General features: G+C 38.6%; 1 protein-coding gene across 2 annotated transcripts in view; it reads right to left on the bottom strand.

Annotated features, from left to right (window-relative positions):
* Nucleotides 1-14,331, bottom strand: part of snx29 (sorting nexin 29) — a 548,890-nt gene that overhangs the window by 47,535 nt on the left and 487,024 nt on the right. For both annotated transcript variants that reach the window (XM_072268842.1, XM_072268844.1), the window contains one exon: nucleotides 10,432-10,571. In XM_072268842.1, the coding sequence (XP_072124943.1) occupies nucleotides 10,432-10,571 (140 nt within the window). The remainder of the gene's footprint in view (nucleotides 1-10,431; nucleotides 10,572-14,331) is intronic.

The raw sequence follows: 14,331 nt of genomic DNA, 5'->3' as shown, positions 1-14,331 counted from the left end.
GGGTGAGCAACTTTAAATTCCTGGGTGTTACTATTTCAGCTGACCTGTCCTGGACCCTCCATGTAAATGCAATTGTGAAGAAAGCACAGCAGCGCCTCTACTTCCTCAAGTCTGTGGAGATTCAGCATAACAAACTTCTATAGATATTTAGTGGAGAGTGTATAGACTGGCTGCTCCACAGCCTGGTATGGAAACATCAATGCTTCTGAATGGAAAATCCTGCAAAAGGTAGTGGATACGGCCCAGTACACCACAAGTAAAGCCTTCCCAACCACTGAGCATAATCTACGTGAAACACTGTTGCAGGACAGCAGCATCCATCATTTGAGAAAACCACCACCTGGATCATGCTCTCTTCACACTACTGCCATCAGGAAAAAGGTACAAGAGACTCAGGACTTGCACAACCAGTTTCAAGAACAGTTACTACCTCTCAACCATTAGGCTCATGAACAAAAGGGGATAACTACACTCACTTGCTCCATCATTGAAATGTTCCCATAATCAATGATCTTACTTTTAAGGACTCTTTATCTCATTATCTCATGTTCTTGTTATTTATGTATATTTGCATTTGCACACCTTGCTGTCTTCTGCACTCTGGTTGATCTTTCATTGATCTTGTTACAGTTAATATTCTATTGATTTGCTGAGTATGCCCTCAAGAAAATGAAACTCAGGGTTGTATATGGTAACATATCTGTACTTTGATAATAACATTTACTTTGAACTTTGAACCCAAAAAACTTTTTTGGGTTCGAAGTCTAGACTAACTCCATTGACCAAGGTTGCAACATGTTGTGTCAATATTGTGAAAATACTGAATCATGTAATGAAGATGAATGTGCTATGTTGTATTTAATAGGTTATTATTTATGAACAAAGCAAATAGACTCAATAGATGGTGTAGTTTCTAGAATTTGCTCATTCTTTACTGAGCTCCCAGTTGTTCCACACAGATACCACATGAGCATTAGATTTCTATAAACAAAACTGATGAAGGCAAATACAGTATATTTGTCAAATAGCTTAAAGAATCCCATAAGGCTGGTGTTTTAATGAAGCAGTCTTTTTTCTTTTAACCTTTAGGCATATTTCCCAAAATTGACTATATTTTATTCAAAAGGTAGAGGTAGTACACTGGGGGGCTAAGAAACGGAATCAAAAATTATAAACAAGGGAATACCCTAAGAATGAAAAAGAGCACAAATCCTACAGAGAAGTAATGAAGGCAAATAATTTACTGAAGGTAATCATATGTAAAAACCTAACATTATACATCAGCAAGTGCACATTATCTGCACACTCCTGTTTCCCTATTCAGTCTAGAGCATTTGAAGTGTTTTTTTTTGTGATCAAAGAGTTCAGACCTACGGTACCATCTATAAACTGCAGCCACCTGGGAGCTGGCTGAGCCAATTATCAAGGAGCAGAATAGTGACTGGTCGAGGACATGGCAACAAAGTGACCATGCTGTCTACTTGACATCATAAAGCCATAGAGCACTACAGCACAGAAACAGGTTGGTTAGCCCATGCCAGACTCTTACTCTGCCTATTCACATCAACCTGTACATCCATGTGCTTATCCGAACTTTTCTTGGATGTTGAAATCTGCTTCCTCTGACAGCCTGTTCCACGCTTGCACCACCCACTCAGTAAAGAAGAAGAAGCAGAAAGCCCTTAACTCTGAGTGGAGTCATCGGGATGCTGTCATTGACAGCGTTTTTTTTTAGCAGGCTTTCTTATTTTTACGAGGCCAAGTTGCTAGCTCGATGTTCAACCCAGCACGGATGGAAAGCGTGCAAGACAGCCAGTTGTATTCGAGCTTGGGAGCCTTCGCTCCAAAATCCGGCGCTGATGCCATTACACCACCAGCTAGCCCACTCAGTAAAGAAGTTCCCCTTAAATATTTCACCTTTCTCCCTTAACCTATGACCTCTAGTTCAAGTCTCACCCAAACTCAGTGGAAAAGGCATGCTTGCATTAACCCTTTCTATAGCCCATGATTTTGTATACTTAAATGTCATTGTCAGACTACCCCTACCATCAGGTTGTGAAGATTTTATAACAACTGTAGCTCTTGGATCAATGCTCCCTCAAATCTGTATTGTGCTTTAGCAGAGATAACTAGTGAACTTGCTACCTGGTAAGTAAGTCTATCTGTACTTACTTCTACCTACTTAGTTGGGAACTCTGCATGCACTATCAGCACATATACTGAAGAGCGAATATTATGCTTAACCACAGCTCGTGATTACTAGTTAGTCCCAGCTGTAAATAACGCAATTGCACCATCCTCAAACTGAAGCAATTATACTGTAATCACAGCATATAAATAACAATTCCATTTTTATCACAGTGTCAAGTGAGGTGCCTACAATTGATTTTAATATGTCCAACAAATCACGTAACACCGATCATGTCATTAAACTGATTAAGATCAAACATCTTCTTCCTGTGCCCAGCATCAATTACTTCACGTCATGATGCATAGCTCAGTTCCACACAAGCCAACACTGGGGCAGGCTATATCAGGATTTTAAATTGCCATCAGAATCAGGTTTATTATCACTGGCATGTGACGTGAAATTTGTTAACTTAGTAGCAGCAGTTCAATGCAGCAGAGAGAGAGAGAGAGAGAAAATAAATAAATAAAATAAAACATAATAATAAACAAACAAGTAAATAATTATCACAACAGTTTTGTCCATTTCTACCTTAGGGATATTCTTTGAAGTAAAAATGCTATCACCTCCCTCCATTTTTGATCCATTCACCTAATTTCTATTGAATGTGACAGAAGCAATTCGGTCAGAAACTAGATTAAAAACTACTGTTATTGAATTAAAATAAGAATATACATTGCAATTTTATGTCCTTAGAATGTGCATTAGAGCTTCACAGCCAATTAATTAACTCTACAGCATAATCACTATTGTTTTTGGGATGATAAATTTATGTACATTGAGATCTCATAAAGAGCAATAAAAATTAACCAGTTAATTAGATTTAATGTTGTGGATAAGGGAAAATAATGGCCAGGACACCAGGGATCCTTGCTGACTTCAGTTAATGTGGGTTCCTACCACAATCTGCACATTGCTTGTTCGCCCGTCTTTCCTTATGCATAATTTTCATAAATTCCTTTGTATTTGGTAACATGTACATACTTCGACAATAAATTTTACTTTGACTTTGACTTATTACAAGCCACTATAAAGGTCTTATAGAAATCTGGGTAAATGACTCAAATGTCTCTATTGGCGTCAAGATACCTGAGATATTTGATGTGCATAAGAAGCAAAATCCTAAAGAATCTAAGTCAAAAATACAAACTCCTAGAAATAAACTGAGTTGTCACCCTCTGAGTAGAGTTTGTATGGTTGTTTTCATTTCAGACTAATTGTGCTCCATCACCTTCTAAATTATATTTTTTGGTGTTCAATGTTAGCTTCACTGATGTTCATTGCAAGATCAAACATTAGGCGAAAGGCATTTGACCTGAAACATTAATACTCTTTCTCTTTTTGTGGATGCTGTCTAAGTTGCTGAGGACTCCCAGCTATTTCCAATTCCATTTCAATTTCTAACATTTCATTTCCATTCAGAACTTTATTGTTAGATACATTACAATTTGCTTTTAAATTATGACTTCCTTCATTTGAAACATTAGCTGCCACTTCTGTACGGACAGGGACTGCTAATGAAGTGATGAGCCCAACTGCATTTCGGAAGGTGGTGTTGGAGCAGTTGATCTTTTGTAGGAAACCATTCTTAATATGAGCCCACCTATTGCTTCTTAGGTGTCAGTTTTACTATGTCAGTCTCACCTTGTTGCCTTTCTGACTTTAGTTCAAAGTAAATCTATTATCATAGTACATATATGCCATCATATACTACTCTGAGATTCAATCTGCTGTGGGCATTCACAGTAGATACAAAGAAACACAACAAAATCAATGAAAAGCTATATACAAAGATGGACAAACAGTCAATGTGCAAACCATGTTACTCCTTACCACTAACTCCCCATATATATTAGTTTTGCATGGTTGTATTTTATTTATATCTTGTATGTGCTTGCTATCTTGTATGTCCAAGGACTTGGCCTCAAGCCGTGGTGTTGCCTGCTTACAGCCGCCAGGAGAGAGGCATCGGAGCCAGTGTGCTCCACCAGGGGTGGCATCTGGGCTGGAGTCAGTGCTAACCCCCAGTGTTCGCTTGGCAGAAGACAAACTGTAGTGTGACTGACAGCAGATTTATGCAGCACTCATGGCTGGATTACTTTTTTTGTGTAGCTGTATCTCACTGATATGCTTACATGCTTGCTATCTTGTACTGCATGTGCTATGTGCGCTTTGTGCTGTGTGACTGTCAGTACTATGTTTTGCACCTTGGCGTTAGAGTAATGCTGTCTCATTTGGCAGTACTCATGTATGGTTGGATAACAGTTAAACTTGAATTGAATTATTCACAAATTCTCAGTATCTTCTCTATATGCAATACACTTCATATTTTCTCCTATTATCTCACATTAAAATCATTCAGTCATTTAACCATCCCCAATTACTATTTAAATATCATGCAGTTACTTTTATTCTTTTTTGTTGTTTCTTCATTTTGAAAAATTGATTCCCTTTATCTCTTTGTTTCCAATGAAAACTCAAAATGTTAATTTGTCTGTAAAATTCACAGCAGCTTATTTACAGCATCTCTTGCTTTTCTCCAAATATTTTAGCTTCGTGCCTCTTACATATAAATATCAGTTTAGTTATGTCATTGTGAGCTCGCACTGCCATGACATGACCAGTATTGTAACTCTGCAGATGTACAATGAAGGATTCAGAGGGAGCAACTATAAAGTGGACAACAGTCTCAGCCTACATATTACTCCTTGGTGACTTGCCCACAAGACATATGTAAATGTCACTCAATTCTATTGCTTTACCATATTTCTAAACCCAATAATGAGCTCCCACTGTCAAGCATCATAACCCAAAATTGCTGTGGATGTGTCAAACTTCTTTTCATCTGCACATCAAACCATCCTCTTTGGCCTCTATTCAAAACTGCATTCACTCATCACTGTCTCCATTACAATCTTGGCTACTGACTCAGACAGAACCATGCTGTGCAATACCTTGGCATTCTGCTCAGGCAGGAGACTAGCTTCACTCCCCACATCCCTAGCACCAAGAAATAAGAAGCACCCATGGCTTTATCCTTAACTGACTTATTTTTTCTTTTAATGTTTTTTGTCATCTTTGAACTTAATTTGCTCAATGTCTTCTTCACTCAGTAGCAGGGTGTCTACCCAAATTACCTTTATCCAGAATTCAGATATCTATATTCTGTCCAATATTTATCCTGAAACAAACTCCATAAAACTCAATCCCTAGTCCCAAGTCACATAGCATTTACATCCACAGTGATGAAGTGCCTTTGGAGGCTGGTCATGAAGCGTATCACCTCCTGCCTGAGGAGCAAACTGGATCTTCTCCAACTCGGCAAGCCCAGCAGCATTTACGGTGGGGAAGAAACAGTTGATGTTTTGGGCTGGGTCTCTTGCTGTTACAACCACATTTCTCAACAAAACAACTAACAATTACACTGTAAATTAAGCGCAGCATTGCTGGGACATACTGAAATTGTAAAGGTGTCTGTATAAATACCAATGTTGCACGCACATTTCAGAACAGAATAACAACCAATTATACTGTAATAAAAAGTATAACTTTGTTGGGACATCCTGAAATTGTAAAGGCGTCTATATGGAACACCAATGCACTTAAACAGAAAGAACTGGAAAAAGTAGTGAATACTACCCAGTCCATCAAGGGTAAAGCTCTCACCACCACTGAGCACATTTAGAAGGAGTGCTGTTGCAGGAAAGCAGTATCTATCATCAAGGACCCCCACCATCCAGGCCATGCACTCTTCAACACAGTAGTCATCAGGAAGGTGGTACAGGAGCCTCAAGTCCCACACCACAGGCTCAGGAACAGTTAATACCCTTCAACCATCAGGCTCTTGAACCAGAGAGGGTAACTTCACTCATCCCAAAACTAAACAGACTCCACAGCCTATGACTCATTTTTAAAAACACTAGAACCGTGTTTTCAATATTTATTGTTTATTTATTATTATTATTTTCTTTTCTTTGTGTATTTGCTTAGTCTGCCTTTTGCACATTTGTTGACTGTCCAGCTCCACTGTGTGTGGTTTTTCACTGATTCTACTGTGTTCCTTTCTCATTACTATGAATGCCTGCAAGAAAATGAATCTCAGGGTGGTATTCTTGCTGTGGTGCATCAGGCAGCAAACTTGCTGTTCCTGAGGCACTTGTCTGTTTTTTTTAACAAGGCTAAATAGCTAGCTCGACTCTCAACCAGGCACGGATGGAAAGTGCGCAACAATTTGGCCAGATTCGAACTTGGAACCACTTGCCTCGAAGTCCGGTGCGCACGCCACTCAACCACCGGCCACCATACAGGGTAGTAGATGGTGATATTTATGTACAGTACTTTGATAATAAATATACTTTGAACTTTGAAGAGTCACTTGATACTAGGTAAGATGGTGCTCATGGTTATTGACTGTGCTCACGGCTGCTGGAAAACAATCCAAAAGCTTGCTGTGAATAGAACTTTAAAGTAAAAGACACTTTTCCAACTTCAGGATGCCCCAATTTTCTTGATAATGTTGTACTTCAAAACTGGTTGGAGTTTTGTTGAGAATTATGGCTGCATCAGCATGTCACAATGACTAGATACTAAGTTTTACAGATATCGATTCAGGATAAATATTAACCAGACCATTTTGGAGAAGTTTCTCTCTTACAATACCATGAGGTCTTTCTCATTCACTTCAGAAAGAGAGAGCTTTTGCTTTAATGCATTACCTCAAAGACAATGCCCCATCCACTTAATGCCAAATTTTGGGGGGAATTGGTTCTCAAGTCTTTCAATTGTGACTTGAATTGAAGCTCTCTGATTCAGAGACATGGGAGACAGACACAGAGCTACAGTTGAGTTACCTTAAAACTATTTCAAACTTTCAAATAGTGAAGGAAAAAATCTCCTGCCTGATATAAACTAACTGATTGGGCAGAGGCAATGTAGCATATAACATGGCCTAAATCAAACTGCACAACAAAATCACTGTGTTATATCCCAGAGAATAAGATTGGAGACACAAGAGGGTGTAAATACTGGAATCTTGAGCAAAAGGCAAACTGCTGGAGAAACTAAATCAGTCAGGTAACATTTGCAGGGCGAACTGGATAGCTGATGTTTTATATCAAGACTGTACATTTGGACTGAGGGAGTAAAGGAGAGATGACCAATATAGAGGGGACAGGTAGGGCAAGAGCCATTAAGTGATAGGTGGGTCCAGGTGAGGTGATTTGACTGACAGAAGGAGGAGGGATGGGTGGAAATAGCACAAGAGGCTGGAAGATGATAGCGGAGGCAATAAAGGGCTGCAGATGATGGGATCTGAAAGCGCAGCGTGGAATCAAATAAGGGAAATAGGGTGAGCAGTTGGGAATATTAGGTGAGGGAACCCAGTGGGAGGCATGTGGATGCTGGGCAGATGAATTAGGTGGAGAAGGGATAAGAAACTGAGTATTAGCTGAAGGATAGAGGGTGGAATTAATTTATCTATCACAGTTGATCTTAATTTTATGGGGAAATGTTAGTAATTAGACCTATGACCACATGTGCAGAAAAAAAAATGATAACCAGCGGAAAGGCCACTTGGTAACTAATATGTGCACAAGATTCCTTAAGCATAAATTGTCAATTTATTTCTAGTAGAATAATAAAGAAATAACAGTTTTGGCAGCGACTGTGAACAAAAAAAAAAGATAACATTTCAGATGCTCTGTTCGGTCTCCAACCCACCACTACACCCACCCAAGAAAAGATTGTAAAGGTATACACCTGCTGAAGAACAACCACAGTATCTGGATAGAGTGCATATTGAACTTGTACAACTGGCTGAATTCACAAATTTGTCTTCATGTGAGAAGGGAAGGGAGCATCAATAGAACTCAGAGATGCCTAACTATGACCTTCTTTAAGAAAGGAGCTTGGTTTGGCTGCAGTACTTACAGAATGGTTTGCCTCCTGCCTGCTACAAGAAACAACATTGCAATGCTTAACTTCAACTGATTCACGCAGTGGCCTGGGTCACAGGGCAGATTCTGCCCATCAACAAGTAAAATAGACATGACTTTTATTACGTGACAGCACAAAGAAAGATAGAAGGAGCATCGTCGACCACTGCAGAAGTTCTTTGGTAACCTGACGAAAACCTGTCCCAAAGAGGAATCGTGGAGATTCATTCTTAAATTTGGCTTCACTCAAAGTGTCTTCTTCATTCTAATCCTTTCACGCATGATAAGGAAGCAGTGAATTAAACCAAAAGATTAACCACAGATGTATTCTCAACTAAGATCCTGATCTTCAAGCACTTTTTTCCTCCGTGAACTGGGGATGGTGACGAATTTCATTGCTGATATCACTTCAAATCTCTCCACAACCTCTAAATTGCAACATTTCACCTTACCTCCAACTGCATAACGGAATGGAGTCCATTAATAGGAAACTAATCTTCAACACCTCCATTTCAGAACCAATGGAGGTCATAATGCTAAGGTTGACCGATGACACTTGTGTAGGTACACACATGTATGCTAAGTATATGAACTCTATTGACTTATTCTCTAAAGTATTAGAGGGAATGCCCCTTATATTAAATATCCTTCAGACAAATCGACCCTATCGTCCTCAATATCTCTCCCCAACAATAGACCCTGATGAGATCCTGGAAACATGGGTCACTCTCTACCTCACCACAGCAGTTATCAATAACAACGCACCACTGTCTCCAATGCACGAACCCAGTCTTTGGCTGGCTGATGAAGAGTGTTTGAAGATCAAAACCTCACACCCATTACTGTACATACAGTCTACTCACAACAGTGATGCTATTTTCCTGTATGCTTCAGAAATGTGGGCTCTCAACAGCAGGCACTTCAAAACACCTCACAGATACTGATAACACCACCTCTGTAAAGCTTCAAATCCAGTGGCAGGTTAAAATAAACCAACATCAGTGTGGTCTAGCAGGTCAACATGGGCCAGCTATACTGTCAGCATACCTGAAACATGTACTGTTACATAAAGAGATTTTGTGGAAAGCCTCACTGACTCATGAAAATCCATATATGTACTTTGATAATAAATTTACTTTGAACTTTAAAGACTAAATAGTCTCAGCATTACTATTTTGCATAAAAGGGATGTCTTGAAGGGACCGAATTTAAAGAATTCCTTCACAAATGTTTGATAAATATTGTTATGGTGTTTGACCAGAAAAAAACAGAGAGAGTATGATTATTTATTTATTTACTTTGGAAATTAGTTTTTAAATTAATTTATATTGTAAAAACAGCATCAAGAAAGCCTTCATGAAAATATAGCCGCTGGCAGATCAGTGTAAATTTAAATTTTTACAATGGTGCAACAAGCATATTGGGTTTTATGGCAGAAATAAAACTTGGAAGCACAACAAAAAAGCAAAACACACAACTTGACAGAATGAGCCAATGGGCAGTATTTAAATGTTAAATGCCATATTCTCCAAAGATCATTATGTACTAAAAATGATAATGAATTTTTCAGAATACAGTTTTCTGCCTCATGTTTTAATCAGCATTCAGATTTTTAGTATCACAATAAATGCCATTTGTTATACATTATTAATGCTGATTTAAGACATATGAGTTCAAGTTGCCAGCTATCCAAATGACAATTATTACTTCAGAATAAAATCGCACAATATATCCTGAAAAGTGGAACCCCAGACACTAAAGGTAAAAACTTTAAACGAATAGAAGGCAATAAAATGTAATATATCAGAGGATGCCACGACCTACTGCAGGCAAGAATTACAGGAAAAATCAGCTATTTCGAAGTTCAAAGTACAGTTATTATCAAAGTATATATATATTATACAACCTTGAGGGTTGTCTCTCTACAGGCAGCCACAACACAAAGAAGCCCCAAAAGAACCTGTTAAAAAATAGACCGTCAAGCACCCAATGTACAGGGAGAGAAAAAAATTGTGCAAATCAAAAAAGTAATTGCATTCAGAACTGAAGTTTTACGATGAATCAGACTAGAATTATGTGTAGTACTCCTCTAAATAGCTCTCTGAAACAGGCACTGAGCTAGGCTGTGGGAATAATTTTCAAATGCAATAACAGGATATTACTTTCTATGAATGAAAAATGTGAATTATTTGAAACAAAACAGCACAATTGAAAATAAGCCTACATACAGTATATATTCTAAATACCCCAGAAATGTACTCTGTGTAAAAGACATAAATGTATTTTCTTTAAAAGCAGCTCAATACTTACACACAAAATGGAAGTAGATTTATAAGGGTCTCCTTCTTAGGACTGGATGTAAACTCTGGGAGTGTCTGTATAATTTTGTTCATTATGTTTCTCAGATACTCCTGGAGTTGTTTACGGCGTTCCTCGACAAACTTTGCATCCTTAGAAGAACATGAAAATGGAAATGCTGTAATTACTATGCCATCCTTTTCTTAACAAGGTATTCTACAAGGCCAGTATTAAACTTATGCAGTCAATGATATCTGCTGTCTGCACACCTCTGCAGCACAGACCAATAGCCATGATCAGTACTTTGTTTTTTCCACAATAATAGTTGCCACAGTCCATGATATTTTTTACCGTGTTAGCTGGAAAGTAAACAAGTATTTGCAAAATTATACAAGTCCTAGATTAACAGCAAGAGCGTCCACTCAGAAAGATCTGAATGCATATGGGTTAACTGTTGAAATAGTGAAATGTTATGATTCATGGCTCGAAATGCTAAAGATATCTAAGCTCCACTTAAGAAATGATACTGATGGAGCTCCAAGATGATCATTTATGGATGAAAAATAAGAAATGTTAATGGCCGATGAACAATTTTTCTGTATTAAATAACATTTTGAAAAACAACCTTATCCAAGTTGTACATTTTTTGTTTTAACGTGATCAATGTTTCTAGAATAAAATACTATTATTCAAAAATGTATAAACTTTGAATAAAGAGAGATGCCATATCACATTTACATTTTCTGGAATTTAGAATGGACTTTTTACATGTGTGTGCATGCAGAGCTAATGATACAGGATCACATCCAGTCATCAAAGTACCATAATTAGATTATTGTTCCCAATTCTGATCATCATAACTTACGAGCGAGAAGTGATGTACAAGAATGGTTCCAAGGTTGAGAGATTTCAGCTTTCAAGTTTAGTTCGGAGAACTTGAGAATAATGGGGACTCATGCAAAACACTTTAAACAAATGGTGCCAGTCAATAGGAAGGGTGGTAGAGGTAGATCCATACATTAATTTAAAAGGAACTTGGATTAACTTTTCACCCCGAGAATGCTGAGTACTTGGAACACACTGCCAAAGAGAGTGGTGAAAGTAAAGTTGCTGCCAGCATTTAAGAAATGTCTAGACAAGCACTTATATGACCTCGGCACTTCAGACTAGAGGCCAAGTACTGCAAGATGGGGCAAAACAGATGGGTACCCAACACAGACATGGTGGGCGAATTAATCTGTCTCATACCATCTGGCTCTATGATTCAATTAGTTTCAAAATCTGTGGGAATAGTGCGAGGAAAGGACCCATTGGATGCCTCTACAGGATTGCCACAGATTTTCGACGACAAATTACCTTCTGCTGTGAAAAGAGCTCTGTGATTCTTAAAAGCACTTTAAAAGCCCTGTTGGAAGATTAGCATTTTAGTTCTCTTGTCATTTCTGCCGACATTTAAACCTCAGCTAACAAGCCAAAATAGGTTAAATTGCTATTTTTCTGACTGCTCCTGCCTAAGGCCTGTAAAATCACCATGTAAAACTTTAGCAACCAATTGGAGACATTACAAAGATATTAGTATCCCTGTGCCAACTTGGAGACCTGTTTGTTTTTATACAGGTAAACCGTAAAATCAAATGGATTGTGTTACTAAATAGATGTGTGCTAATCCTAATTTGAATAAGATGCAGAATTTAGTGTGGTTTTAAGTACTACTGTGATAGGCAGCCCTGTTTATTCTTTACAGCTAGATTTTAAAGGCTGCCCATCACAGTAGTTGCTAGTTGGGCCTCAAAAGGCATGGGCTTAAATCTCACAGGACTCAGCCAGCTGATCACATTTCTACTTAAGCAATTAAGAAGTCAGCTGTAAATTGAGGAATCTGACAAAACGGCACTTAAAATCCTTGTAGGAAATAATGTCACTGGTCCAGTTTTATGATGATTTTTAATACTTGTTACTTGTATTCATATTATTGTATATATACAGACATCCCACCTCTTCCAGAAGTTCCTGGAGTCTCCCGCATATTAATAGTGGCTCCCTGATGCCCGTAAATTATATACAATATCACGGAAATCAATTTTTTTGAGAGAGCGAGCGAGCAAGAGAAAGCAAAAGAGAGCACGAGAGCGACCACGAGAGAGAGAGAGAGAGAGAGAGAGAGAGAGCGCGCGTGAGAGAGAGCGAGAGAGAAAGCAAGCGAGAGCGTGAGAGAGTGCGCGAGCGACCACGACAGAGAGAGCGCGAGCGAAAGAGGGAGCGAGAGCATGCCATGGCAAAGAGTTCCAAAAAAAGAAAATATAAAACGTACGTCACCCCAGACTACACTAAAGTGTACCCCTGCCTAATAGGGGTCAAAATAATGACAGTGTTGCTCACTGCACTGTTTGCAACAGTGACTTTTCTATTGCCCATGGTGGGTTAAGACTGTAAAAGACATGTTGAGGTAAGTTTAACAGGTGTCATTCGTTCATTAGCATAACTAACATTATTTAAACTAGCTGGCTAGCTGCTAAGGAGCTACTCTATTGCAGACAACCCACCTTTCCCAGAAGTTCTGGGAGTCTCCCGCAAATTGATGATACTACCTCCCTGAAATGAGTTTTTGCAGGGTGGGATGTCTGTATATACAAGGAAGAATGTTGCTGTCAACAGCATACTTAGCCATGCTAGACCTTATTTTAGAATAACAGAAGTGTATAGCACATAAAGAAGGCATTTGTATCAGCACATCCACAACAGATCTTTAAGAAGGTTTTGCCTGTGGCTATGTATCAATGTCTGCTCCAAATATTTATCTTCTTCTCCATTAAAAAAGTGAAATAGTCTCACAGTCTTAATTGCTTCCTATGGGCATGCTTTCCATTCTAAACAACACACTGTATAAAGAATTTCAAGCCTTCTTTATAAGGACAAAATTAAATTGATGGTTCATTGTCACTCACTTTCCAATCAACGGAAATTATCTTTTCCTATTCAACCCAACATAACACAAAATTTGAAATAATTCAATCTCTAAGCATACTCTGTGGCAATGGAAGTAGTTTCAGGACATAAAGTCTCCTATAATGATAATTTTTCAAATCTTGTCATCATTTTCTTGTAAATGCTGTTTGGCTTTCTATCTAAAACTGCTCACGCTATTTCAATTGCAAGCTAACAACTGCCTTCTAAAGATTTAACAATATTATTTGCTCACACATTGTGCCCCTATTTATAAATCCTAAAATAAAATTGGACTTTTAAAGTCTTTATGTTCAAGTTCCTTCAACTGAATTCGTACATCTATTTTGCTCAGAACAACAACTCCTTGGACAGAGGGATCCTAATCTCTGAATTCCTTTGCCTAAATTTATGCTTTGAAGTACATGAAAGAACATTTGCTCTCGGAATATGGTGAGCAGATTTGGGCCCCTTATCTAAGAAAGAACGTGCTAACGTGGGAGACGGTCCAGAAGAGGTTCGCAAGAATGATCTCAGGAATGAAAGGGTTAACATATGAGGAGCATTTGATTCTCTGGGACCATACCCAGTGGAGTTTAGAAGTATGGGGGGTGGGGGGATCTCATTGAAACCCATCATATATTGAAAGGCCAAGATGACTGATGTGCAGAGGATGTTTCCTATTGTCGGAGGAGCCTAGAACCAGAATACAAGGGCATCCCTTTAGAAAAGAGATGTGGAGGAATTTCCTTAGCAAGAATCTTAGGAATTCATTGTCAAGATGGCTGTGGAGGCCAAGTCATTGGGTATATTTAAAGCGGCGTTGATAGGTTCTATATTAGAAAAGGTGTCAACGAAACGGGGAAAAGGCAGATATATGGGTTGAGAAGGACAATAAATCAGCCATTATGGACTTGATGGGCTGAATGGCTTAATTCTGCTCCCATGTTTCCTGTGCTGTGCTGTTCT

This window comes from Mobula birostris, chromosome 9 (assembly GCF_030028105.1).
Source record: "Mobula birostris isolate sMobBir1 chromosome 9, sMobBir1.hap1, whole genome shotgun sequence".
Classification (NCBI taxonomy): Eukaryota; Metazoa; Chordata; class Chondrichthyes; order Myliobatiformes; family Myliobatidae; genus Mobula; species Mobula birostris.
Note: the sequence above shows the minus strand (reverse complement) of the source record. Positions and strands in the feature narration are given on the sequence as shown.